The sequence below is a fragment of the Hippoglossus hippoglossus genome, chromosome 3 (assembly GCF_009819705.1).
Source record: "Hippoglossus hippoglossus isolate fHipHip1 chromosome 3, fHipHip1.pri, whole genome shotgun sequence".
NCBI classification, from domain to species: domain Eukaryota; kingdom Metazoa; phylum Chordata; class Actinopteri; order Pleuronectiformes; family Pleuronectidae; genus Hippoglossus; species Hippoglossus hippoglossus.
Window position 1 is genome coordinate 24,175,452 of NC_047153.1, and position 27,944 is coordinate 24,203,395.

General features: G+C 41.9%; 1 protein-coding gene and 1 pseudogene across 1 annotated transcript; both read left to right on the forward strand.

Moving 5' to 3' along the window:
- Window positions 1-4,059: 4,059 nt before the first annotated feature.
- On the forward strand, window positions 4,060-10,483 carry LOC117759346 (annotated as a pseudogene).
- A 934-nt stretch (window positions 10,484-11,417) lies between these two features.
- Window positions 11,418-26,883, forward strand: pepd (peptidase D). Its single transcript, XM_034580465.1, has 15 exons — window positions 11,418-11,538; window positions 13,342-13,525; window positions 14,212-14,339; window positions 15,420-15,483; window positions 17,520-17,567; window positions 18,869-18,930; window positions 19,310-19,354; window positions 20,619-20,694; window positions 21,615-21,661; window positions 22,260-22,328; window positions 22,874-22,951; window positions 24,183-24,331; window positions 24,642-24,826; window positions 25,422-25,613; window positions 25,693-26,883. Exons 1-15 carry the CDS (start codon window positions 11,522-11,524, stop codon window positions 25,819-25,821), a joined length of 1,473 nt encoding a protein of 490 aa, XP_034436356.1. The 5' UTR covers window positions 11,418-11,521; the 3' UTR covers window positions 25,822-26,883.
- The last annotated feature ends 1,061 nt before the right edge of the window (window positions 26,884-27,944 follow it).

The following is a 27,944-nucleotide window of genomic DNA, read 5'->3' on the forward strand; positions in this document are numbered from 1 at the left end:
TTTAAAGGAACAGGCACTCAAAACAGGTCACTCTGTGGAGGGCTGTTTTATACAGGGTAAAAAGGGTGCTGTTTTAAATGATCCTTGTGGTATTTTGACCAAAGTATGTTACAGACATTTCATTAAGACCCCAAGGAACCATATCAACTTGTGGTAAAATGGGCATGCTATGTCCCCTTTAAGAGTAGGCTTAAAACCTTCCTTTATGATAAAGCTTATAGTTAGAGCTGGCTCAGGTTTGTCTTGGACTTGCTCTTAGTTATGCTGCAATAGGTCTAGAATGTCGGGGCACACATGACACATGGAGCTTCTCTTTCCTCTTCTCCCTCATTATCACATTAAAGACATTAATGTCTCATCAATGCATGTTACTAACTTGACTTCTTCCTTGGAGTCTTTGTGCTTTATCGTTTGCAGATCCAGGGCCGCAGCTGCAGATCATGATGGTGGATCACAAATTAGAGAGCGTGATCATATTGATGGATCCTATATCGTGTTAGCTGATTTCAGAGGACATTTAAGCTAAAAACATGGCATAAATTATGCCGTTTCCAGTCGAATTTGAATGTCGGGGTTAACTGACACTTGGATGACACCACAGGAGCAGTATGGAGGCGGGGTTTTTTTGCGTTTGAAGAAGAGGTCCCCAGTTACTTTTAACTCCAAAAGTGTTTTGTGGACTCAAACACTTCACCTACCCAGATTGAATTTTCCTTTTTTGGTGCACTATCCCGATTAGCTTGATGGAATGTCAAATTTGGTAGAAACTTTCACTTGGACTCATAGATTAATTGATTAGAATTTGGTGCGTGGAGGTCAAAGATCAAGATCACAGTGACCTCATGTTACTGTGAATGTGACATATTAGGACTGCCTGTAGGGAATTTTATTACATAATGGCACAATTCATTTGGACTCATTGATAAATTATTTCGATTTCAGTGGACAAAGGTCAAGGTAACGGAATGCGATATCTCAAGACTGCTTGAGTAAATTTCTTCAACTTTTAATTAGTTGTCACTTGGACTCAAAGATAAAGTGATTATATTTCAGTTGTCAAAGGTTACAGTGACCTTTATATAAATCTGGAAAAAAGTTTGTTAAAATATATACACAGAAACTGCACTGGCTGGCAGAGGCAAACAACTGCAGTGCAGTAATTAAAGTTATATAATATGTAGCAGGACTCCATAAAAAATATGAAAACAAATATGAAATGAGGCCTGAAGTATCATTATTAATATTCCTATAATATCGCTATAATGACTAAAAATATTATCTGTGATCATACTGTAGTGGAAAATTCAACTGACCAGTGTCTAAGGTATTGGAAATCCCCCTGACCAGGTGTCTCACTGCTGTGACACTGTCTACCTGACAGGATGGAACCCTTATTTGGCGATGTCTCACTGCTATGACCTTGATCAACAGGGTGCATGCCCTTATTTGGTGATGTTTTTCTTCCAACTGCTACAGCGGACGGACAGGCACAGATGATGATCTCATGTCTTTCATGTCTTTTTTCATATTATGTTTTATGAAACGCCTCTTTGTATAAGTTCTGGCTTTTGTGAACTTGCGGCCAGTTCTATTTTGAGCACCCGTGCTTGTTGTGTAACCTCTGCAGAGCTTACTATTATAAAGACTCAAAGGCAACTCCAGTCTGAGAATTTCATTATTTCAAATCTCAAGATGAATTTCCATCACAATACTGTCAAGACTTTTAGCCGATAATGGGGGGCACATCTGTCAACTACAATGACGTACAATGGGCTACTCACCAAGAGATCAAAATACCAACACACAGAAAATGTTGTCACTGCTGTGAAATTATTGACAGTATTGATATACAGTGGAAACCGCTTATTAAGCTTGGGGCAGAATCATTCCCATACAAAAGCTGTTTAAATAATTTGGTTATAGTGATCAAGCTTACATTGTTTGTTTGGATCTTTTCATACATGTTTTTACCGTCTCTGTCAGTAATTTACTGCTCCGATGACACTGTTCGTGTGTGTGTGTGTCGGTGTGTGTTTCAGCGGGAGAGATGAGCTGAAATATGAATTGATGCACACACGGCTATGAAGAAAGATCTTACTCATTAAGAACAGTATTGATTATTATGTGGTGATCACTGTTGATATTGTGGCGTCATTTCAGCTGAGTCAGTGTCTGTGTCTCTCTCTGTGTGTCCAATGACATTGTTTGCGTGTGTGTCGGTGTGTGTCTGCCAGAGAGAGAGGGAGAGGAAATGCTGAAGCTACGCAATTCCGTTATAGTAATCAACTGCCTAAAGGAATCAATTTTGCCCAGGACAAACATAATTACTATAAGCGGGTTACCACTCTAATAATGTATTTATATAATAATTGATAATACTGATAAAATTGATACAACTAACCTCTAACATTACTTATCAAGACCCATATGATATAAGGGTTACTGGGAAAATATGATGATACAATAAGATATTGAAGGAGACAGAGCACAGCTCCAGTGGGCTCTGTCTCAAGATTACCCTCTACTTGTAACCATTGACACACTGTGGCTTAAAGTATTCAAGTATTCAGACACCTTCACTAACAGTCAGGGTTTATCAAGAATCCTAGAAAATTCTAGCAAACCAATAAAAGAAAGGTTTTTATGAATGCAATCTGAGCAATCTCTGCAGGTAAAAAGAAAAATCTCCCCAAATTGGGTTTGATTAAGTTCTCTCTCTTCCAATGTGACCATGATAATCATCATATGAAATTTCAACTCATTTTACTGAGAAGTTTTAAAATTAATTTATTTAACCCTTGTGTTGTTCCTGGGTCGAATTGACCCAGAGTGTGTGTGTGTCTGTGTGTGTGTGTGTGTGTGTGTGTGTGTGTGTGTGTGTGTGTGCATGCGTGAGTGCGTGCGTGTGATCATACGCAAGCCCTGGCCGGTCAGGGTTAGGGTTAGGGTGACCCAAGGATTGTCATTATCCAATTCTCCTGGGGTAATTGAGACCAATGGATTGTCATTCTCGATTGTCATGGGAGGGGTCATTTAGACTCCAAGATAGGGCGCTGTGGTGCTCTGTGGGGTCATTTAGACCCACACCTGATTCCAATTGAAATCAAGGGGGGGTACATTAGACCCACATATAAGTCTCAGTGTGCCACTCTCTCACGGACCATGGCACGATGTCGCGTCAGGAGCGTTTCACCAGAGAACAGGTTCTCCAACAGCTATTCTCCCAGCAACCATCCTCTGAACCCGAAGAGGACGCGAAAGAGCCAGACTGAGAAGCGGACGGACAAGGAGATGGAGAAGCAGACCGAGAAGCAGACAGAAAAGCAGACAGAAAAGCAGACCGAGAAGAAGACAGAGAGGACGGAGACGGAGACGGAGACGACGGCGATAGCGACGAAGACGAAGACGACGACGGTGACGAAGACTACGACCCAGTGGGTGATGCTTCTGCAGATTCTTCATCCTTGGAAGAAGAAGAAGGAGGACAAGACCACGGCGACACCACCACCACCACCGGACTCGTGGAAAGAGAGACCTTCCCCTCAAGAAACGGGGAAATAACATGGTCCTCGAGAGCATACGGCTGAGAGGAGGGCCACTGCTCCTCCTCCTCGTCCTCCTCCTCCTCTTCCTCCTCCTCTGCTGCGGCTCAAAGCGGGGTCCCCCGGGGCCCCACGATCCACGCGACGTCCCGCACCGGTGACCTAGCCTCGACGTTCCACCTGTTCCTCACACCGACGGTACAGAACATCATCCTGGAGATGACGAATCGGGAGGGTCATCGAAAATATGGTGACGAATGGAAAGGGATGGACGAGACTGCTGCTGATCTTAGCGGGCGTGTACAGGTCCCGGGGCGAGGCCGCCGCCAGCCTGTGGGACGCCGAGAGCGGCCGGGCGATATTTTGTGCCACGATGCCCCTAAAACTCTTCCACACGTACTCCAGACTGCTGCGCTTCGACGACCGCGAGACGAGACGCACGAGACGAGCCACGGACAAATTGGCGGCCGTGCGAGAGGTCTGGGACGCGTGGGTGTCGCGGCTACCGCACCTCTACAACCCGGGGCCCGAAGTGACCGTGGACGAGCAACTGGTTCCGTTCAGAGGTTAGTCTTTTTTTTTTAATATTATTATTATGTTATGTTATGTTATGTTATGTTATGTTAGTTATGTTATGTAGATAGCGGCTGCTAGTCCTCGTCCTCATCTCATCTCCTCTCATCTCTTCTCCTCCTTTTTTTCTCCCTAGGCCGGTGTCCATTCCGTCAGTACATGCCCAGCAAGCTGGCGAAATACGGGATCAAGTCGTGGGTGGCCTGCAATGCGAAATCAAGCTATGCTTGGAAGATGCAAGTGTACACCGGAAAGCCGAGCGGCGGACGCCCAGAATGGAACCAGGGGTTGCGGGTAGTGCTCGATGTAACGGAGGGACTGCACGGTCGTAAAGTCACGTGCGACAATTACTTCACCTCCTACGAACTCGCGCAGCTCCTGGAGAGGAAGATCACCGTGGTCGGCACGGTTCGGAAGAACAAGCCCGAGCTCCCGACCGGGCTGCTCGCGGTCAAGGGAAGAGAGGTGTTCTCATCCAAGTTCACATTCACGCCCACTGCCACTCGTGTCCTACATCCCAAAGAAAAACAGGAATGTGGTGCTCCTGAGCACACGGCACCCTGAGGCTGACATCAGCGACCGCGAGGACGGGAAACCGGTCATCGTCCTGGACTACAACCGCAACAAAGGTGGCGTGGACAACCTAGCTGGCCCCTGGTCATCTTTCACAACATTCTCGAAGTCTCTTCCTACAACGCCTTCGTGATATGGAGAGAGATCAACCCAGACTGGATGCCGGGCAAGCGGAACAAGCGGAGGGTGTTCCTAGAGCAGCTGGGAAAGGCTCTCGTGACTCCGTTCATCGCACGAAGGGGCGCATCCCCCGCACGGACGCGTCCGCCGCGGTTGTGAAGGCTGTAAAAGCCGCCGCCGCACAGAGAGCTGTTGACTACGACGCTCGACCCGAGTGTCAGGCCTCCTCCATAGCCCTAGCAGCAGCCCCGCTCGGGGCGAGTAAGAGGAAGAGGTGTCAGATATGCCCCAGGAAAAAGGACTGTAAAACTCACACCATGTGCCGCGGGTGTAACAAATACATCTGCAAGGGCTGCTCACTTGCCTATTGCGCTACGTGTGCGTCCTAATATGGGGTGGGCTATGTGAGGGGGCCAACAGCTGGGGGAAGCAGGGACAACACAAGGGTTATGAAAAGTACAGCATGAAACACAACTCGTCGAGATTTACTTTCTGTTTCTCGTTGTTGTGCTTCCTTGAATTTAAGAGTTTGAGCCCAGGACCTCCTGCTGCGTTCTTCACGTGTGAAAGACGATCGCCAGAGAAAGTCCAGTCCCAAGTCTTCTTCTCCTTCTTTATTCGGTTTATTGGCAGGTGACAACCAACGTCAAGGTGCATTACTGTGTGTTTCAATATCCTACTTCCTCTTCTTCCCCATTCGGTAGCGTATCTCTTATTACCCTTGATATTTGATAGCTTCTCCTTCGTTCAGTTGAGTGGCGGGTGACAACCTCCTGTGTTGGAGTGTATATCAGAGTTATCTAGCTCATATTAAATCAGTTTGTCCAATCCTGTCTCCCTCAGCTAATGGAACATACTCCCTATTCCAAAGGTAACTACTATTTCCAAGCTTAGTTCTTCCTCTCTGCTTTGCACTTTTCCTCTTGAGCTTTTCTCGTTCTCGAACACACTTATTAAAGTGAAGCATTACATGCTCCACTGACTCTTCTATAAAATATTTTGTGCGGGGGGGTTCAACACACAGTGGAAGGCGGTAATGCACCTTGACGTTGGTTGCTACCCGCCAATAAACCAAACAGAGAAGAAGAAGAGGCTCGGACATCCTTCGCAATTCATGACTGAAAACGCCCTTAAAATAACAAATGTCTTTGAACAAGAGGCCGGGCTTTCTATTAGAGTCACAATCTTTTTGTGGCTTTGATCTTCAACATTATTTGAGATCTTTAAAATTGTCTTTGGTTCTTTATCATGTCTTTGATGTGTCTATATGACTTATGGAAGAAGATACCCTTCATGTTCCATATCAAGGGGCGTTTTGTACTACCTTGGTCAGCAGCGCTAAGTGGAAAGAAACGGATCAAATAGACCTAAACCCAGATATGGAGGAGACTGCAATACAGACATTCACCATGGATACATCTAATGCATTGGAGCTTCCCAGCATGACAGTTGAAACTATTCGCATGCAGATTGAGGATCTTTATACCAAGTTGACTGCGGAGCAGTGGGAACTGTTAAAATCAGAAACACCAGACAACGTCACAAGGTTTCTGTTGGCAGAACTTCTTCTGAACATGACTTTGTCTGTGTCCTCAGACCTGATCACAGCACATGGACACAACGACTTTCCCTTTACTGCAGAGAGTATCCAGTCCAGTCTGGGAGACGCTCTCCGTCAAAGTTTAGCACCGGGCAGCTTAAAAAAGTCTGTGAGTTTGGATCAACTCACTGAGTTGGTTGCAGAGGAGATGACAGAGAGGATCAATTCCCGCTGGTCTGAGCGCTCCACCAGCGGATGCTCCACCAGCGGATGCTCCACCAGCGGATGCTCCACCAGACTGCCACAGTGTCACCAGACCACAGCCAACAAACTTGAGAAAATGGTCAATTTTGTTTGCAAAGTGTTGAAGAAATCTGCCGGCGACATCGAAGGCTCGTTCAAGCCGAAACTACGCAGTCAAAACGAGTTCCCTAGGGGGAAACCAACCTCTTCACGCACTGACACTTCATCATGCAGTTCTCGCTCTGACAGACGAACATCCTCAGAATCATCAGTCCGCAGCAGTGACTATAGGACAAGTGAGGCCGTCCAGGAAATCATCGGGAAGGAGGTGAGCGACATCATCGAGCCCCTTGTGGACGAAATGTCAGAATCTGACCTGAGTGGGCTGATATCTGAATCTTCTCTGGAGTTTAAAGCTGCTGCAGATGAAATCTATCAGATAATTAGTGAAGAGGAGAGCGTCAGATCATCTGATTCGAGTAGAGGCTCCAAATCCTCAAAGAGCCACAAGAAGTTTTGGAAAGGAGTGGGGAAGAGGATCAAGAAGCTTTTTGCAAAGTTTTTGGCGACAGCATCGATGCTCAAGATGGGGACACAAGTCAGGAAGAAGTTCAGTAAGGAGACACAAGTCCCGAGCAGTGAGTCAGTCAAGTCTCTGATGGATAGTGTGGAGTCTCTGCTTCTGACAGAGACCAAGGACAGAGTTTCACCTGCAAACGCCCCCGTCCTTACCGATGTCCTCTATACGTACATCGCAACTGACATTTTAGTGGCGAGTCCAGCTGAAGTGACGAAAGTGTCTGTTCCTAAGTCCCACAGAAAGATGTACGCGGACATAAAGGAGAGAGTGATCAATTTCCTGCCATTGATGAACTGGTGGTTCTCAAAAGAGGCTGGTGACTACACCAAGAGGGTGACCTCCGCTTTAATGGAGATTGAGCCCATCGTAGGATCTCCGGTCTCAGAGATCAACAGTGCAATGGAACGGGCAGAGCCCCGCAAAAAGATGTATGTCAATCTCGTCATTGACCAGTTCGTCACTCGAGTGTATGCAAAGTCCAAAGTGAACTTGTGTGACGAATCAATACACCTCACTCAATACCTTTTTGAAAAAACATGGCCCGAAGTCCAAAACATTGACTTAGACATGTCCCCAGATATAATCAATGTCCTCCACAAGGCCGTGTTCAAGGACCTGTGTAAGATGTGGGACTGTCCAGAAACACTGCTGCTTTCCATTTATCGAAAAGAACCACAGGTCGAGAAAAGAATCGCCGCCTCTATGGAAAGCCACATGTCCAAAAAACCCGGCAGAATGTCCAGATTCTTCTCCTCTTTGAGCAGATTCTTTAAACGGTAGAAATGCTATTGCTTTAAATGAGGACGTGCATATACGTGTCTTCTACTGAAGGGGTGTGGATTCACTCTGGGAGCTCCAGTTTACCACATCCAAACAAAAAAAAAAGTCTGCATGAAATGTTTTCTGTAACCATTTTCTGTCACAACTGTTAAAAAATAATAAAAAATAAGAAGATGAGTTGCAGAGGTTGTCCTCTTGGTGTGAAAGCAGCCAGTGTGTGAGGAGGACCATGCAGGAAAGAGGGGGGGAGAAGGGGACCACAGGGGGGGGCTTTGGCCGAGCTTTGGTCTCATGAGCTCTTTTCACATCTCATAGCATGAAGTCGTGTGTGTGTGTGTGTGTGTGTGTGTGTGTGTGTGTGTGTGTGTGTGTGTGTGTGTGTGTGTGTGTGTGTGAGTGCATATGGCAAGCACACCCTCTTCCCAGTGGTCGTAGCTATTACCTTTAAATTCCTGAACCTTGATTTCAGAGTGCAGATACAAACTGAGAGTGTTTTGAGGTGGAGCCTGAACACTGAACTTTCACATACACAACAACCACAACAACAAAGAGTGAGGCGGACACGCCCACCAACTCCCTGCAACAACTCCATACACTGGACCAACAGTAGCTTTCCATCCACAGACCTCTCTGCCAGTACTCATGAAGAAATGTGGGTTTGTTTTAACAGCAGCTTCTCTACTGTACTCAAACATGTGTCCATCACAACAACACACACACTTCCTGATCTCTGATCTGTTTTTTTATTTTTATTTTAAAAAGAAAAAAAAAAATTAAATTGCCATTCTTTTGTATATGTTCAGTCTAATGTTTCTCTATAATTTGCAAAGAGCCTTTGCCCAAAATTCTGAAGGAAACATCTGGGAGTGCTGAATTAAATTAACTTGCAACAAAAGCATTCAAGCCCTCCTTGACTTATTCATTCCAGTTCTTTCTGAGATAATGTAAAAGTTCTTTATAAGAGATGCTTTCACTGTCAAACAGTTGGGCCTTATTCATATCCTGTTAAGGTTATTTAAAGATACAGACATCTGATTGGCTTACCACTACATGCTCTTTCCAGAGACTTCAAACCTTACTCATAATTGATTGGACCACCCACATCTTGCTGAAAGTTTCCAGTGGTTGGCCCTTCAGCTGTCCCTCTGAGGATCACTTTTCCAAATCAGGTTGCTATTCCCCAGCAATTTGTTCAATGCCTGTTCCTTTCTTGCACAGCCCAAGATACAGACCTTAGTCATTCAGAACAAAAGACTGAATGATTGATGTTCTTTGTTATCAAAGTATAAAAGTAAGTACTTTTAGCTTGTTTTGAGAGCATAATAGTAAGACTGAAAGAGAATGGAGATGGTCATCATTATGCAACCACACTTCTTTGTAAAATTACTTCCCACAAATTTCAAGCTCTAAAGGAATTTGTCCTGTCAACCATCAGACAAACTGAAGCTTAACTTAAAAACCAGAGTAGGTCACCATTTACAATCACAAGATTAACGAATTGGAGGATAGATATGTTTAAAATCTCAGTGCTAAGGAAGTGGCACACACCAAAGAATCACGGCATATACCACGTCATTTTGTAAAAACACAATGGCAACCAATACCTGTAGTTCAATTGTTTGAATGATTAACTGCTTTTTTTCTATTGCCATTTCTGGTTTGACCAAAGCCATGTGCCACTGTATCAGATTGCTGACTTTTCTTTGGTTGACCATGTGACTGAAGAACCATTGTCTGTATCAATGTCAGATGTCTATGAATTACAGGTTTTTACATTCAGTATAACACTAAGTATTTGTTGTTCCTTATATGTCCGACAACAACATGTCAAAGACCATTAAGATGGACAGGAGGATGTCTATGTTGACAACTTGCTTGCCTCTGGTGGTTTTGAGATGTCACTGTTTCTCAGACACCTTGGAGTATAAACACAGGCCTGTCAAGTGTCAGACTCTTACCTTTATTTCTGTGCCAGTCAGTATATTTCACTTGTGTTTAAGTTTAAGAGCACAAATGGGGTGTGCCTTGCCTTTCGAATGTTCAATATGATTTGAGAAGGAACCCCCACATTTGAGAGATCAAACTTTCAAGATGTCATAGACCCATTGAGGTACAAAATCCTTCAGTGAACAGAGAATGTAATGTGTTACATGATACATCTGAAGCAGCTTATGTCTCTGTGAACAGTGGACTAAAGCAAGCTTCAGGTTCAGGGGTCCTTGATTATTGCTCGTGCACCAGGACAGCAACTCATTATTTTTCGACTAGAGATGTTTGCTCCTCTTACTTGGCCAAACTACCACAGACACAGAAAATGTAACGCTGAAACGCTTCCTCTCCACCATTCAGTAATGTTGATTCCATGACTGTACTAACCTGGCTCCATTCAAAGTCCTGTCACTACACAATAGTTGTGGCTCTTTAGATCACAGAGATTCTTGAGTGTCAATATTTGTACTCAAAGTTTAGGTCAAACAAATGTATGTTCTTTATAAACCATGCTGTTTGTGTTGAAGGTGTGAATTGGATTGACGGGGTTCACCTGGAGGAGAATAACAGTGTGGAGGACATGATGACAGTTCACCTATAGGCTCTGTTGTGGATAGATGTGCATGATGTTGGAGGCTACCCTGAGGTGAGAACAGATGATATAAGGTAGATTTAAGAAGAAAACAAAACAACTCCTCTCATCACTAAAATAGTCCTTGGTGCAGAAGTGAGAGAGGAACAGAAAGCTGCTGACCTGCGTCTCTGACATCATAGAGTAATTATAGATGTTTTCATGACTGACTTCAGCCCAATTATTTGCTGTGTATGACTCTAAAGGACTCCAGTGGAGAAAAGACATTGAAATGGATCAGCATATCAAAAATATTAATTGACACTCAACCCACTCCTGCATTAACATGTCTGTTTTTCATCCATATGCTGAAAAATATATATAACTTTTGTCTCCATCTTCACACAAGTGGGGACATTTAATGTTCCTCTTCCTACTGATCCAGGGTCACTCTCCTTCCTGTGAATAAGTGAGTAACATCATATTTATTTGTAATTTCCCCATTATCTAATGGATTCAATAATCTATACCATTATCTTAATGTGTGTGTTTGTGTGTGTGTGTGTGTGTGTGTGTGTGTGTGTGTGTGTGTGTGTGTTTGTGTGTGTGTGTGTGTGTGTGTGTGTGTGTGTGTGTGTGTGTGTGTGTGTGTGTGTGTGTGTGTGTGTGTGTGTGTCCTGGTACTGATAAAATAGCAACCTTCTCATCATTACTGAAAGGTTTCTCTGCAGAACAATCAGAAATGTGATGTTAGTGTGTGTCCCCAGCCACCCGACTTTGTTGCTTTGCAAATGTCCAAAGCCGTTGCGAAAACAATCCTAGAGAAGCCTCACGACTCAGTTTCTTTATATACAGTCTATGGTCAGTTTACAGTACTACTTCTCGTTTGAAGGTGATATTTCCCATGTTGCTTAAACGCAGCACGACGCCCCGTCAGCTGATCGGCGTCACAGGAGAACAAAACCCACGCGAGTTCTGTCGTCACGTGACAGTCCGGACCCGGAATCAACATGGCTGCTGCTCCACCGTGAGTTCACTCCTCCGACTCCACTCAATTCAACTGGAACATATGATGTAGTTGTTAAAGTCAGATTCGAGTCGTTTAACATTTCCGCTGTCAGACCACATCCACATTTACATGTGACTGACAGATCGACAGATAGATCGATAATAGATACTTTAAAAATCTATCTAATTTACTGATTTAAACTCGCCTGGTAATAACACAGCTGTCAGACCCATGGACCGTGAAACTGACAGCAGCATATTGACAAGTTCACTTTGTCCGTGATGTGCTGAACTTGTACTTTGTTGAACCAAAGACCAGAAGCAGCTCTCAGTTAAATGTTTGATTGCTCAAACATTTTGTTTACCTCAGGTTTCTATTTTTAAACTGGTGTATGAACCCGAAGCTGCTTTCAGAGACACGCGTCAGGAAATGTGATATTTAAAGAATGTAATTATGGAGAATATCAATATCTATATTAGACCCCCGGACCACTGTGATATGTCTTATTTATTTCTAATTAATTAGATATTTATGTATGTATTTGTTGTTAGACACTGGTTATAATGCCCATGCCTTCACTTTCAAAAGTGTAATTATGTGTTATGTATTTAGAGTCTCATCAGAACAACATTTATGTTCTTGCCATCACGACACAACGGAGACTGATCTTTAGGTTAAATTAAATAAAAATAATATTCTGACGTGATTAATGATAAAAACTATCAGCAGACATAAGACGACCTCTGTCAGATATGTGCTTTTCTCAGGTTGCAGAGATTGGAGCGCAAAGGGCCACAAATCACAGCGTTATGTAATCCAGAACAACACCAGAGACAAACATTAACCTAGTTTTATAGAGACCTCACTGACACACCTCCTCACTGTGGCTAATCCTCACAGTTACACTTGTAAACTCAGCCAACAGTGAATGATACAGAAACTCATGAGCCATGCAATACTGTGAGGTTATGGATTAACCTTTGATACGGTGGATCAGATATGATGTCTTTTGTTATCTTATCAATAAAAGCACAATTAGAGACTAAAATTTATAACCAACAGCTCTCAGTCACAAGGCTGCTGGTGGTTCTGTATCCATGTCTGAAGTCAGTCTGCAACCTACTGACCCAATCCTGAGGATTTCCTCCAGATGGAACTAGTAATACAATGCCAATTATCACTGCAGCCCCTATGATTTTGATGAAGAGGATTTTTATTGAGTAGAGAGAGAAAGTATTTACTACAGTGAAGTTGGAAAAGAGGGCACAGATTTGTAGGTTGTATATGACATATAATAACCTTTGGCTGTTTATCTCTAAATCTCTTTGTTGGGGTCAGAGTTTCTGACTGTCCACATCATTTGAATCAATCGAATAAAATTATTTACAATCAAACAAGGTTAAACCTTTTTTCCCTCACCAAACCCTGAGAAAGTTTTTCTCCATCATGATTGGATTTAGCTCCTGCTTTATTTTCTAATGTGGAAAAGCTAAATAACCAAGATGTCAGTTCTTCAATGATATTTTTTACAGCAATGAAAGATTACAGCAGAGGGGGGGGGGGGGGGTAAATCAAGAAATGTCACTTTTGCGTTCAGCTAATACTCGCAGTGGCCATCACATGAACTTGCTTTAAAGTGAAACAGTCCCCTTGTTATAACTATCCAGTTTTCCATTTCTCTGTCTTTTTAGTCTACTTCACATTTGACATGCAGTCTCACATAAATAATAAATAATCTATGGCATAAATCCTAATCTAGACCCAAAGCCTGGTCTCTCTAATGACTCTGCCACCCAATCCCCTGTCTCCCTGTCCTCTCAGACCTGTCTTCTGGCTGGGTAATGACACCCTGAGGGTGTCTGCTGCCCTTTTTGCAGAGAACCGACGAGGACTGTGCAAAGGGCTGAGAGCTAAAGACGGAGTGGTTCCAAAGTCAGTGGTGGTGCTGCAGGGGGGAGAGCAGACACAGAGGTACTGCACTGACACAGACGTCCTTTTCAGACAGGTAGGTTGTCTTTGATTGTTGACAATATTGTAGACTAAGGCTGAGGTGTGGGGGCAAGGTCTTGTAATTAATATTCCATCCATGAACCATGTTGGTCCCAAGCCACTGAATAAGTGAATTCATTTCCCATCTGCCTGTCCTGGAGTTTATGTGTACATTTGTTCTTTAATGCTTATTGTGATATCTTCACTTTCCTGTGTTTTCTGAAGTAGCCTGTCTTATAAGGGTGTACCCTGTCTGTTAAATTCTTCATGTGTTTCTATGGTGGTGGTTGTCCTGGGGTGGGGGTTTGCCTTTTTGAACATGAACACAGTACTCTATCATCCACAATTGATGCACAGTGAGGGGAGGTGTATCTGCCTGTATGCTTGTCACTCTAACATGCGCAGCTAAAGCAGTATCTACCGATCTTGTGCCCAAGTCTGCCTGGAGACTAGTGGTTGTAAAATGCACCTATATGATCAAAATAACTTTATCAGTAACAAAAAATGAATATAATAAAGTAGCCATCTGCACTGTTTCATTGTCAGCCAGTACTAAGGGAAAGCTCTAATTTCTTCACTGTGTCAAAAGTGTTAGCCAGCCCCCCAACAGAGGAAGCAGTTGTTTCCTGACCAGAATAAGCTGACACCCTGCTTTCCTTCAGCTGACTATTACATTCCCAACTGATGGTTCCCCTTCTGCAGGAGTCCTTCTTCCACTGGGCCTTTGGAGTAACTGAGCCTGACTGTTACGGAGCCATTGATGTAGACTCTGGGAAATCCATCCTTTTCGTTCCCAAACTGCCGGACAGCTATGCCACCTGGATGGGAGAGTGAGTCCCACCAATCCTCACAGAGCTGTGTACATGGCCAACAATCATCACCAGCGACTGCAGAGCTGGGAGCTCGACAGGGTTAATAAAGTCATTTGCTCCACAGTTAGATTAAGTTTGTTTGTAGTTCATCTAAAATGAAGCCAAAATCATTTTAATGACTTTGTCTTGACCCAAATCACCGTAGTGATATATTTGACTACACTAACTGCACTTTTTAGCACACACACTGGACACAGGGCTCAAATCAACTAAGTGATATTTACTTTTAGATTTACTTATTGCTTGATTCGGTTTCATCGTCTTGCAAAATGCCCAAAGTTCTATTAAAAAATGACATTAAATTGTTGATTAACAAGAATAATTCAATTTCATATAAAATTTAGCAACAAGATCAAGTTACATTAGAATAATTTGTGAATTCAGGTTTTAGATAAATACATACATTTTGTTCCAGACCTCCTAGCGTTTGTGTGAATCTTGAGCAATAAAAACACAGGACACAAAGATGTGGAAATAACCTGCAGACTCTCGACCGTGTCACATGTTTGCTTATCCTTCATGTATAAACCTCATATTCTTGTTGTCTGTATAAAAAGCCCCTTTCAATCAGGAGTTACTTGATCAGCACTTTCATGTACTGAGTTCATCATTAGTTTTACTTTCTCCCTTTGTTTTTTCCTCCTAGGGCTGGGCAAAAAACAATAACAATATCTATTGCAATTTAATTGTCATATCGATATATTGCCAATGCATCGTGTAACCTCAGTGAGGATGTATGACACATAAATGATCTACCTCAGATTTGTGAAACATTTTTCTATTTGTCATTAAAAAGAAGATTAAAACCAAAACCTTAAATTAGTCTTTAAACTAATAAAATATAATTTTGTGACATTTATTGTGATAATTATCAATATCCACACATGTACATTTTTATCTTGATATAATTTTTGGCCATATGGCCCAGCCCTGTTTTCTCCTAAGCACATACATTCTGTCAATATTCCCTAAACTGTAACATAAACATAATTTATTCAACTCCTCTTTTCAACTTGTATGTTTTGCATCTGTTGACAGGATCTTTACTAAAGAGCACTTCAAGGAGAAGTACGCTGTTGATGAGGTGCAATACGCCCCTGATGTAAGTCTGTCAGTGTTTGTGTGCGTCTCTTTGTGGGTGTGTGACCTTTTTCATGTGCAGTAACTGAACCTTGATGCAAAGTCACCGAGCTATGAAGTTACAGGAAATGACATCATTGACTTCACAGACTGTTTTAAAGGTGAAAGTCGTCTTCTCTTCTCCTCTTGTCAAAGAAAAAGACCAGTGGCAGCAAAAACACTGGACCGGCATCATTTATATTTGCTCAACTAAACCTGTTATTCAAAGGGATTAAAGTGATGTGAAGATTCAAATGTATAGATAGAGGCCTGTTTGCATTTGATTAGATGTTTTGGACATTGTGATGTAAAAGCTCTGGGGGACAATTCATAGCATCAGTGAAAGTGTGAGTAGCTGAGCTCATCCAAAGCACGTGCACCACCATACTGAAAATTAATTTGTTGGAACAATTCATCAGTGGGCACAGCTCAGGCTAAATTATCTGGGGAATTGTTTATTAACGTAGTCAAAAAAAAATAACTCACTTCTGTCCAGACTAAGAGTTTGGGAAACAGTCATGTATAGAAGTGTTGACAGCAGATTCCCAGGGGAGCCATATTGGAGGCTTGACAGCTCTGGAGCTATTGTGGAAACATGCATGTTAACAAATCAAAACTATATATGCAGATTATAATATCACAGCTTCTACTGGCACACTAATCACTTATGATCACATTTCATTTCTATATTTACACTGTGACCTTTTGATGACTCATCCATTCATATTTTTAAATTTCTCCACCTACCTGAGGTATTAGATGGAGGTAACAGATCCTGTATCTCTGTGACAACATTTTCAGGAAAAACTTTGTTCAGCAAGTCGCGTATGATCTCAAATATCTTTAATTGAAGTGTTTGCATTGATTTTGGTTTCATTATATTTTAAGAAAACCTCATTACTCTGCATAGAAAGCTCCACATTCTGGTTTTACTTGACTTACAAGTGTGTTTAATTCAACTCCTCCAAATATGAGTGAATCTTATTTGGGCATAGAATACATTTAAAACTCTTAAAGGCTAAAGCTCTACTAAATCTCTGCTAAAAGTCTCTAATTGTTTTTCATACTTTCAGTCAATAGTCAATATAGTGGTTAAGGAATCTTTTTTTATCTTTTAAAGTTGTTGTATTAGCTAATCACTGACTCACAGAATCACAGCAAAACTTTAGATATTAAAATGACCACTATTTGAATCATTTCAATCACGACACGTGTTCTAATGTCAATAAATGAAACGGCAATGTAGATTTGAGGTGATTTAGGTGCTTTGCTTTTATTGTTTTAAGAAGCCAGTTTTAAAGGGATAGTTCACAGAAAAAATTAAATTCAGTCATTATCTAATCACCACTATTCCGATGGAAGGGTGGGTGAAGTGCAAGAGTCCACAAAACACTTTTGGAGTTTCAGGGGTAAACAGCGTTGCAACCAAATCCAGTTCAATTGAAGTAAATGGCGACCACATTTACCAACGTAAAAAAACAACAGAAAAAAATCAAAACGCCTCCATTCTGCTCCTGTGCTGTCATCCAAGTGTTCGTAAGCCCAGACATTATAATTCAACCTGAAACGATGAGAACTCGTGCAGTAACTCGCTGATTTCTGAATTTTGAAGAAGTAATCGCCATTTACTTCAATTGTATTGGATTTGGCTGCAACACTGTTTACCTGTGAGACTCCAAAAATGTTTTGTGGACTCAAACACTTCACCCACCCCTCCATCGGCATAGTGGTGAGTAGATAATGAGTGCATTTTAATTTTGGGTGAACTATCCCTTTAATATATAAAAACTATCTTCCAGGATCACCACGGTGTCTTTTGTTAGGAATCTTGACATTTAGGCTTTTAGCAGAGGAGTCAGCGTGCTGCAGAGAACCAGAGAGACCACCTTGCCACAATGGCTCCTGCCAGAGTGACCTTTATTCTGCTGCCTGAGAGTAGAAGAGGGATGATGTGTGTTGTTTCTGCTGCTCTATTGTGGGTCTCGGTCTACTAATCACTTCTTCCCTGCTTCCCTTCAGATTGTTGATGTCCTGTCCAAGCTGACACCAGCAGTGCTCCTAACACTGGTATGTATCACTTATTCCTACCTGATTGAAGGTAGTGATATAATATAAGTAATAACTTTGATATATATATATATATAGCACCTTTCAAGGTCTCCAAGGGCGATTCACAGAGTTAGGAAAACGAGAGTAAAACTGAACCAAATCCAGGACAGAAAATAATCATAGCAATGCTCGTTGTGGATAATGAAAATTTGAGGTCAAAACCCTTCATGAGGGCTTTGCTGATCTCTTCTGGGAGAGAGTTTCAGAGGTTGGGGGCTGCCTCACTGAGTATCCTATCACAATAGAAGCTAGTATGGGGTGTGGTGAGTAGACCCAAACCTGAGGACAATAGGTTTCAGGATGGAGTATATAACATTGGAAGAGGTCAGACAGGCACTGGGGACTCAGGGCATGGAGGAATTTATTGGTGAGGAGGAGGGTTTTGTAAAGGATGCGGGACTTAATTGCGTTAGGTGTTGAAATAAAGCTGTGTGTCATCAGTATAGAAGTGGAAGTTTAGACCATGGTAGTGGATAATCTGACCAAGGGGGAGCATGCAGATGGTGAAGAGTCCAAGCACACAGACCTGGGGTACGCCATTGTGGACTGAAGATTTGTTACAATGGTAACAAACTGTTTTCTGTTGGAGAGTTCAGAGTAAAACAAGTAGAAGGCAGCACCAATGAGAGCAAGATATCTGGATACACAGTTGAGAAGACTGCTGCAGGAGACTGTGTGTGGAGTGGAGAGGGTTCTAATGTGACCAGAATCTGCAGCGATGAGGAAGTCATTGAAGATGAGGGCCCTTTGTGCTGTAGTGTGTTCTGAAGGTGGATTGAAAGGGTTAATAGAGCTCATGTCTGGAGCTGATGGAGTTGGGCCGCTACAGCTCCTTCCAGGATTTTGGGAAGGAAAGGAAAGTTAGATACATTTAGTAGAAATCAGATGACTGATCCCAAGATCGACTAATCGAGTGAGGTGTGTGAGTATTTTAAATAATCGTCTTTAGGAATGGAAGCCCGTAAAAGCTTTAGTTTAATGTGCTTCACCCCATCTCATTGTACTTTATTTTAACAGCCAGCTTAATTATTCATCATATCAAAAATAAACAGAATCATTCCAGTTTGTTAGTTTACTGTTTGATAGTGACAAAAATATCTGCTATTGATCAGCTGCTAAAGATGCAGTGTGATAATTCATGCGAACTTCTCTTTCCAAAACAGAATATATCATCATCATGAATATAAACCAGCCTCATGCTCTGTTTCTGTGTTTAAATGCAGTTGGTGGTGATTTTGTTTGTTTTTCTTTCCATGCAGCGAGGACAGAATACAGATAGTGGGAGCACCTGCCGTGAAGCCTCCTTTGAAGGAATTAGTGGGTATGATTATTTGGCATCAATTTGCATGAACATCATTGTACTTTCTTTTACTATGGGGGGGGAAGGATACAGAAGACTCTTATGCACACTGGCTGCTGCAGATTAACCTATTTCTGAACACACTGTATTTAATTAGGCACAGAGTCCTGCCTTTGTTTGTGAGTTATCAATTCATGTAATGATACTGTTGTCCTTCGCACTAGTTTTTCTTCTTTTGTCTTTTGACTGAATATATTTCATTATTTTATCCCCTCTACACTCTGACCTTCACTGCTTTGAAAAGTCTCTGTTCTTATTATCAAAGTAAAATAACCATTAGCATCAGATTGCATTAAATATCTATAATTGTACTCTTTCTTGTTACATTTTTTTAAATCAGGTTCCAAGTGAACAACACTCTCTTACACCCAGTCATTGTGGAATGGTAAGTAATTAGAATTTGTTTTATAATTTTATTGACCAAGTCACATTTTTCAGTCAGATTCAGATTGAATACACAAACCTCTTTAATTACAGCTGCCCAGTCAGGTTATCGTGTGTGTGTGTGTGTGTGTGTGCGCGCGCGCGTGTGTGTGTGTGTGTGTAATCAGAAACAGGGGCTTTTTTCCCCTCTAAGAGTCAGAGGTCGGTCTACACAGCTGTAATGGACTTCGTGCTTGCCTGGTCGTCCTTGGCATTAGAGTTTGCAGCCTCCAGATGAATTGACATTTTCTGAAATGAGGAGTAATGCTGTTCAGGCACACCTCCTGAGGAGAAGGACTTGATTGAACCCCTTCGCCCCCTCTTCTCTCCACAGCTCCCATGGTTCTCTTTTTTTTTTGATGGGCTATTTTTTCTTGCACTTTCATTAGTGTTACTATTGGTTACCGCTGCCTTGTGTTATTTACTTGCTTCTATTGTTGTAGAAATCCTTAATACTCTTTAGTTTGTTCTTAATTTCTAGTCATTTAAGGTGCAGCTACTGTTTTTCCAACCCAAATAAATCAGCCAAATGATCTTAGAGCCAAGATTTAAATCAAAGCTGGTACAGTTTTATATATAGTTCTACACCATTAAACTTGTTTAGGGACCTGTACTATTGATTTTCATCAAAGGTCAAGATCACAGCATGGGGTCAAGACTTAGCTCCATGGTAATGCAATGGAAATACGTTGAAGGCAAATATATATGCATACACAGCTGAAATGGTCTTTAATTCACTTACATATTTCATTTATAAATATTTATATGTGTTCATTTGTAATAATAAGCATTTCTTTGAGTGCATCTCTAGAATTGTAAATGTAGATCATGAGACTGTCTATCAACTGGATAGAAATCTCAGCTCAGGACAGACTGAAAAATATTTCAAAGCTACTTTATTAACAGTGGGCATTACAGGAATTTCAAAAATGTCTTCAGCCATGTCCAATTCATTATTTTTGCCCAGAGGTGTGAATGTGAGTGTGGATCTTTGATTGGCTCTGTGTGTCAGCCCTGTGATGGGCTGGCGACCTCTCCAGGGTGTACCCCGCCTGTCGCCAAATGTCAGCTGGGATTGGCTCCAGCCTCCCTGTGACCCTTACAGGATAAGTGGTCTAGACAATGGATGGAGGATCTTCAGCCATCACACTACAGATACTGCATTCCTTGAGCTTAACGTGAGAGTTGAATGAATTCTGACTTCATGTTTCCATCTGTTTCTGCAGCCGTCTCATTAAGAATGATATGGAGCTGGAGGTCCTGCGCTACACCAACAGGATTTCCAGTGAAGCCCACAAAATGGTGAGATCCTTTTTTGTTAGACAGGACACCAACATTAGTATATTTTAATTTTAAAACAATAAAAAGATGAAAACAAAGAAATGTAAAGTTCAGAGCTTCAAATTAAAAACCTAAAGTATCAAAGTGTATCAAGCGGCTCATTGAGTTTAAAGCGTCAGGATCCTCTGAGGCTGTGAACTGTTTAAATGCTATTGATTTTAACTTCATCCTGTAGCTTAGAGCCCAGCGGTTAACACAGATAGCCTTTGACCAATAAGCTGTAACATTAAAGCTTTATTTTTCCTGTGCACAGGATTTAACTTTATTACCATGAATAACCTTCAGGGGTGGAGCAGCAGTTCACCTCACAGTGTTATGTCTCTGAAATCACTCAGTATTGTTTCCCTCTGTTATTTCGCTAATTTTTACTGATCACCAGTGTGATCAGATGTTTTTATGTTGTATGTTTTTACCCTTAAGTCCCCAAAGTCTCTAATTTTGGTAGGTTTTCAGATATGACGTGATGTGTTCTCTCTAATCAGCATCTGCTCGCAGGCCCCCTCAGTGACATTTGAACTCTTTATACCCACTTTGCATAAATGCTGCAGACTATGTTTGAGGATTAATCCACATTTGTTAATGTTGTTTTAAAACTGGAGATGACACAGAAAGTGCAACAGCATCAAATAAACAAGGAGAGAAAGATACCAGAAAACGAATTAGGTTATAACAAAACTTCACCTACTTAGACTGCATTAATGCAAATACCATTTCTATATAAAGTTCAAGTGAACAGCAAGTAATCAACATTGCAAACTGTTTTACAGAAGGTTTTGCATTTTGAGCCACTGTACCGCCAGGTCCACACAGGGGCACTTATTTCAGTAAATAATTTATCCAGTAGTTCGGTAACCACATATATCAACATGTTTTCACTGTAGATCATGAAGAATGTGAAACCTGGACAGAAAGAATATGAAATGGAGAGGTAAGTGGCATTTTATCACAGTCCAACACTCTATAGTTGTTTTTACAGGCAGAGTTTCTCTGGCGTTTCTGTTACACAGCCATCTAACAGCCTTGTCAGGTGTCCATTGTGCTTTAATATGGGCTATAGGTATATAACAAAAACAAAGACTCATTGAGCATAGAATATAATTTCAGGGCTCTTATATATCAATCAATCAATCAATCAAATTGTATTTGTAATGCCCATATTCACAAATCACAATTTGTCTCATAGGGCTTTAACAAGGTGTGACATCCTCTGCCCTTAACCCTCAACAAGAGTGAGGAAAAACTACTAAAAAACCCTTTTAACAGGGTAAACAGAACGTAGAAGCCTCAGAGAGAGCCACATGTGAGGGATCCCTCTCCCGGGACGGACAGAAGTGCAATGTGCTGGAACAAAATCAATTTGATGATCCATCTTGATTAAGAACTTAGTTTATGTGATGTTAAAAATTGTGTTACAATAAAAGAATAATTGTATTTGATGTGCTTGACCGTGTGATGATTTAAAATGAGTGCAGAATGGATTATTTAACAGCGGCTGAAAATGTAAAGCTGTCTTTTTTTTTTTTCAGCCTGTTCCAGCACTACTGCTACACTAAAGGAGGGATGCGTCACACCTCCTACACCTGTATCTGTGGAACGTATGTGCTTTTTACCAACTTTATGTCTGACCTACTTTAGTCTGCACTGGAATAACAGGTGGAATTAAGGTTAGATGTTGACAGTATCACATTCTGTATGGCACTTACAAAGCCTTGAACACAACCAGAGGTTTAGGATGCAGAGGAAGCAGCAGTGTGTAACCCTGCCGACCAGAAAAAATGTCTGTTTGTTAAAACAACACATCCCTTATCTCTCTGTTGTTTGGTTATTGCCAGCGAGCAGCATCACTATGGATGAAGAATTTTGAGACGTTGCTAATCACGCTCTGACCTTTTGTATTTAAGGCCATGTGTAATGAGCATCTCAAAGAGATTAGTGGTCGAGTATGCAAACTACTTCCCTGTGCAAATTAAAAGCTTGAAGGAGGATGCTGTCCTGAAATACACCATTCAAATAATTTCCAGCTTCTATGAAAACAATTTCACATTCAACACAATTACCACCATGTAGTGTAGATGTTATTCATATGTGGTTATATGTAACCTATGTCTTTTTAATTCAAGCATTGTGTGTTCAACCCCAGGGGCCATAACTCCTCCGTTCTCCACTACGGCCATGCTGGGGCTCCCAATGACAAGTTAATCATGGATGGAGACATGTGGTGAGTAGCTTCCTGATTTTTCTTTTACTTTCATCAGTTTGTAGATCATTGGTTACATAAAGTAACCCAAGATTCTATGAACCCATCTAAGAGCTGTCACTATTGGGTTTTCAAGCCATAATCAGGTCCACATCTACCGTACGTAATACCTGAGTAATCTGATATCTGCCCACAAAAAAGACAACCCTTTATTTTCTCTGAACCTGGCCCACAACATCTGGGCAAGAATGGCATTCAGCTTCTATTTGCTCGCTGGTGGACCCTCCAGTGAGGCGAGCCATTTCTATTTGAGCAGCACACTGGTCGAGCAGTTGCTAAGGTGATGACTTGAACACTGGGAGATGGAAGACTAGGTCGACATCTGCCAAAAAGGTCAACCCAGGGAGCTGAAGGGCCGTCAGGCGGGGCTCCAGGAAAGGAACAGAAGGAAAACAATGCTCCGTGTCAACTTGCACCCTGGTGATAGGGACATTGTGGGTGACTGGTGCCTAGAGCTTTCCAGGATCAGACACTGTCCTGCTGACCACTGTCAGTTTAGCCCAGCAGTGCCCTAAAGGCTGGCAGGTTACTGGTAGGCAGGAGTGGCAGGGGAACAACAGCCCCATTCACACTCCATCTCTTCCAGTGAAAAGAGGGAATATCTGGGAGAGGAGCCAGCATTGGAGGGAGCTGAGTCAGAGGACTCTTGCCATGGATAGCTTTCACCCTCCAGACTGGGAAGGGGGTGTTCAAAGCTGTCACCTCTACCCAGCTAGCATCATCATCCGCTCCCTGCTGATTTTCTGCCATGGAAAAAACATGCAAAATTGGGGGCACATGGCCCGAATGGTGGGAGCCATGCCAGTGCGTACTGGGGCAAGGCATCGTGAGCGGGGAGATCATAATTCATAATGCAGCCAGCATGATAGCAGGGGCAGAGGTGGACACCACCAGCAGAATGTTGGTCTTTAGGAAACATCTTTTATCTTTGCTCTTAAGATGCTGGATTAAAAGAGGGAGTAGGTATTATATTTCCTAACTGCGGACCTGATTAGCATGAAAGAAAGTCTTTAGTACTCTGGCATTGTTACTGTTGTGCTAGAGTTGTAATCGTCAGTGTTGTGGTAGTCTGTGGATATTAGTTCAACTTTAAACATACTAAAAAAACTTTTAGACACAAACCAAAAGTACTTTGAAAATACATTTGATATATATATCAAATATAATTTATCTGATAATTTGTCCCCTGCAGTTTGTTCGACATGGGTGGAGAGTACTACTGCTACTCATCAGACATCACTTGCTCCTTCCCAGCCAACGGCAGGTTCACTCCAGACCAGAGGGCTATCTACGAGGCCGTCCTCAAGGCCTCCAAAGCCGTCATGGCTGCCATCAGACCAGGTTATCATCTGTTTTCAGTTAAACACATTACTAACTGGGTTAACTGCAAATGCTACTGATGAATTTCATCTTTTTTTTGTTGGTCATATAATAACCACTGTGGTGGTACTTGACTTGATTAATTACTCAGTAGTTTTCAGTACAGCTTAACTTAGTAATAACTTTACTAAGTTATTTGCATCTACCAAGTATTTAGTAACTATTTAGATTCATAGCTATTTTGAAAACTTTTGGGCTCAAAATATCAACTCGCGTACTTTATGATTAAACACATTTATGTTCTTTATTAACCAAGCTATTTGTGTTGAAGGTGTAAAGTGGACTGACATGCACCGTCTGGCTGACCGGGTTCACCTGGAGGAGCTGGTGAAGATTGGCATCCTGAATGGCAGTGTGGAGGACATGATGAAGGTCTTCCTAGGCTCCGTCTTCATGCCTCACGGACTGGGACACCTGCTGGGCATTGATGTGCACGACGTTGGAGGCTACCCTGTGGTGAGGACGGAAGATACTTGACATTGCCAGACATAACAACCATCCAGTGGACACAAGAAAAAACACACTCCTGTTTCTCCTTTTATTCATGTGTCATCAATAAAATAGTTCTCGATGCAGAAGTGAGAGAGGAACAGAAAGGCCAAGCTGTAGCAACTGATACAGGTTGAGGGACAGGGGAAGTCTGAACACAGATGTGTCAGGTTTTATTCTCTCATGTCAAGTAGACAGTTCACCCACAGTAGCTCCAGTGGATCTGCTGATTGACCACCTGATGAAGTACCTTGTGAGACGATGCGTTGCAGAAAAAGTGGATCTTCTGCAGATGCATGACAAACAATAGACTCACATAATTAACCTCAAATCCCAGTATGAACTAGTATTTGCTTCTTCTCTTTATCTCGATATAAGGGTTTGAAGCAATGATCCGAAAGTCTAAGCTAAAACTCACAGGTTTCCTGGAACTGTGCCTGTGCTCCTCAATCCATCCAGAATGCAAATACAGTTGTATAAATACTAGGCTCAATACTGTTTAACAGTCAGGTATTTCTTATATCTATCTAGCTTGGGTGTCACAAATTGTTCTGCTCCTCAGGGGGTTGAGCGCATCGATGAGCCTGGACTGAGGAGTCTTCGAATGGGCCGTCTGGTGCAGGAGAGGATGGTCCTCACCGTGGAGCCCGGCATATACTTCATCAACCACCTGCTGGACCAGGCCCTGGCCAACGCTACCCAGAGCTGCTTCATCAACAACCAAGTGCTGGCTCGCTTCAGAGGCTTTGGAGGGGTCAGTCTGCCACCACAGTTTTATTTGGTTGTGTAATTCTAACATGTTTAACTAACTTCTGTGTCACTACTGTGTGCAGGTTCGCATTGAGGATGACATCGCAGTGACAGCAACTGGTATGGAGCTGCTGACCTGCGTCCCTCGCACTGTGGAGGAGATCGAGGCTTTCATGGCCGACTCTGAAAAAAGCTTCAGCCCCGTCGCCTGAAGTGAAGGACTCTGAATGACATCTCTCATAACATCTGAGCTGGTCAATGAAACCAAGAATCTTCTTTATTAAAAATGAAGTTATTACTCTCATATCTCACTTACATAACACACAATCGAGATTATAATTAAAGGTGCTATATGTAAGTATTTTGGTTTAAAACAGTAGAAAATGAACTGCAATTATCAACCGGATTTGAAGAAATGTTTGATGCTATGTCGAAAGACCTTTTGTGTATTATGTTGCCGCAAGATATTCCCAGCTAGCCCCATCCCGTTCTATTTTACAAAATCACTCTATACATCAAGAGGTGATAGCAAAGCCAGACATGGTATTAGAACACATAAAGACAAGTAATGAAACCTGGATAGAAGTGTTAGTAACATTAAATATGGCAGTTGAATGACACATATCCTGACCCTCCCCCGAACCATTCCAACCACTTTGTAACAGCCAAACGAGAAACATATCAAGCCAATTGTGTTGCTACACTTACACAAGCAAAACCTTGTGCATCCATAGTAAAATATATGGGGGAAAAATAAATTCAGCCCTTTAGATGCAAATCCAAAAACTTACATGTACCCCTTTAAGAAGTGAAATCAACACATGACAAGATTTCTAACAAGCAAAAACATAAATTTTCATATCGTATCTTTATAATGTGGATTTTATCAATGGTCTCTTTAAGGCAGTGGTAGGAACCTTTTTCCTATCAAGGGCCATTTCAGTTTTTATAACATCCTTTGCAGCCAGGCTAAATAATTGATTGATAGCAGACCGACTTCTTTCATGCGATGACTTGAACTGCTGCTCTTTGGCAAGTCTTCTGATGCCAGATGGTAGTGATTATGCTACTCACGCTTATACTTAGCCAAAACAAATCCTCACCTTCAGAAGTGCCATGTTTAGCTTTTCCTCCCCGGGTAGATAATCTCTACCCAGAAACAGAGTTGATTTCTCTGCGTCATAGGAAAAGAATGTATTTTTAAATAATTCTTACTGTTGTGTTTCTTTGTAAACGTTGATTTGACCTGTCAAATTAAACATTTTAATTTGCAACTGTGCACAGCAGATTATTTTATAAAAATCATACAAACTACTACTACTGGCCCAAGCCATACCCCTTACAATTACCATTTACGTCTTTAGCTGTTATAATTAGTTGTATGCTATTGGCTTACACAGACTTCTTCAACAGCAAAGTGGAGACGTGAGCAATGTTAATTTCCTTACATATGTTTATTTCAACTTTGACTGAGTCAAACTGCTGGTGACTGCAGGGGTGGAGCATATAACGACTGTTATATCACTTGGGAAACTGTGAGTGAGTTCACAACAATTCATTTTGGGCCAATATATGCACTGCAATTTCTAATAGAGAAAAACAGAACACATGTTCTATTGCAGAATTGCATCATATTAAGAATTATGTCAACACAGTGTACGACTTTGTCAGCAGCACAACACGATGTGGAAAAAACTGATGAGCTCTTATGTGTTAAAAACCTATTCGAGCTCTGAACCGATATTACAGATATAAGTTATATCTGAGGATTGTTTTATGAAAACATGCAGGGTGATGGTTTAAGATGTGGGGAAGGGAAGTCACACGTGAAATAGGTGTGGAGCAGAGCAACAATAATAGAGGAATAACATTCTTTATCTCCATCTGTGTTATTGAGAAGCAGGTACGAGAATACTATTAAAAAAACAAGGGCCACCACGGTGAAAATAATATGAATCTGAGGGATATAACCTATGACCTATAAAGCATTACTACTTTTACTCTAACTTCGTTGGAAATGCTGAGTTTGGTGCCTGTATATAAAAAAAAGATCTGCCAGAGGAAGGAGAACAAGTAAATTGCATCCTCTTTGGGAGAGAGAACCACAGGAGATAACTGTCGGGATATCAGATTGGAACAAACAACAAAGACCCCTCCCCGTATTGTACCATCCATTAGGGTGGCTACCTCCTGTGTTAACTCATATCTAAGCTGTCAGAGTCACAGAGAGCATCATTTGCAGGTTCAGTACCAACCCCATACTCCACTTTACCGTGTCTTCACTGATACACCTGCAAACTCAGTGAATGAGGCAGAAATCACTGAGCCATAAAAC

What these genes read in the sequence shown, in the direction of transcription:
- pepd (XM_034580465.1), top strand. An exon ending in TCCTTTGAAGGAATTAGTGG is followed by an intron (nt 18,931 to 19,309) that starts GTATGATTATTT and finishes TTTTTAAATCAG; the next exon opens with GTTCCAAGTGAACAACACTC. An exon ending in CCAGTGAAGCCCACAAAATG is followed by an intron (nt 20,695 to 21,614) that starts GTGAGATCCTTT and finishes TTTTCACTGTAG; the next exon opens with ATCATGAAGAATGTGAAACC.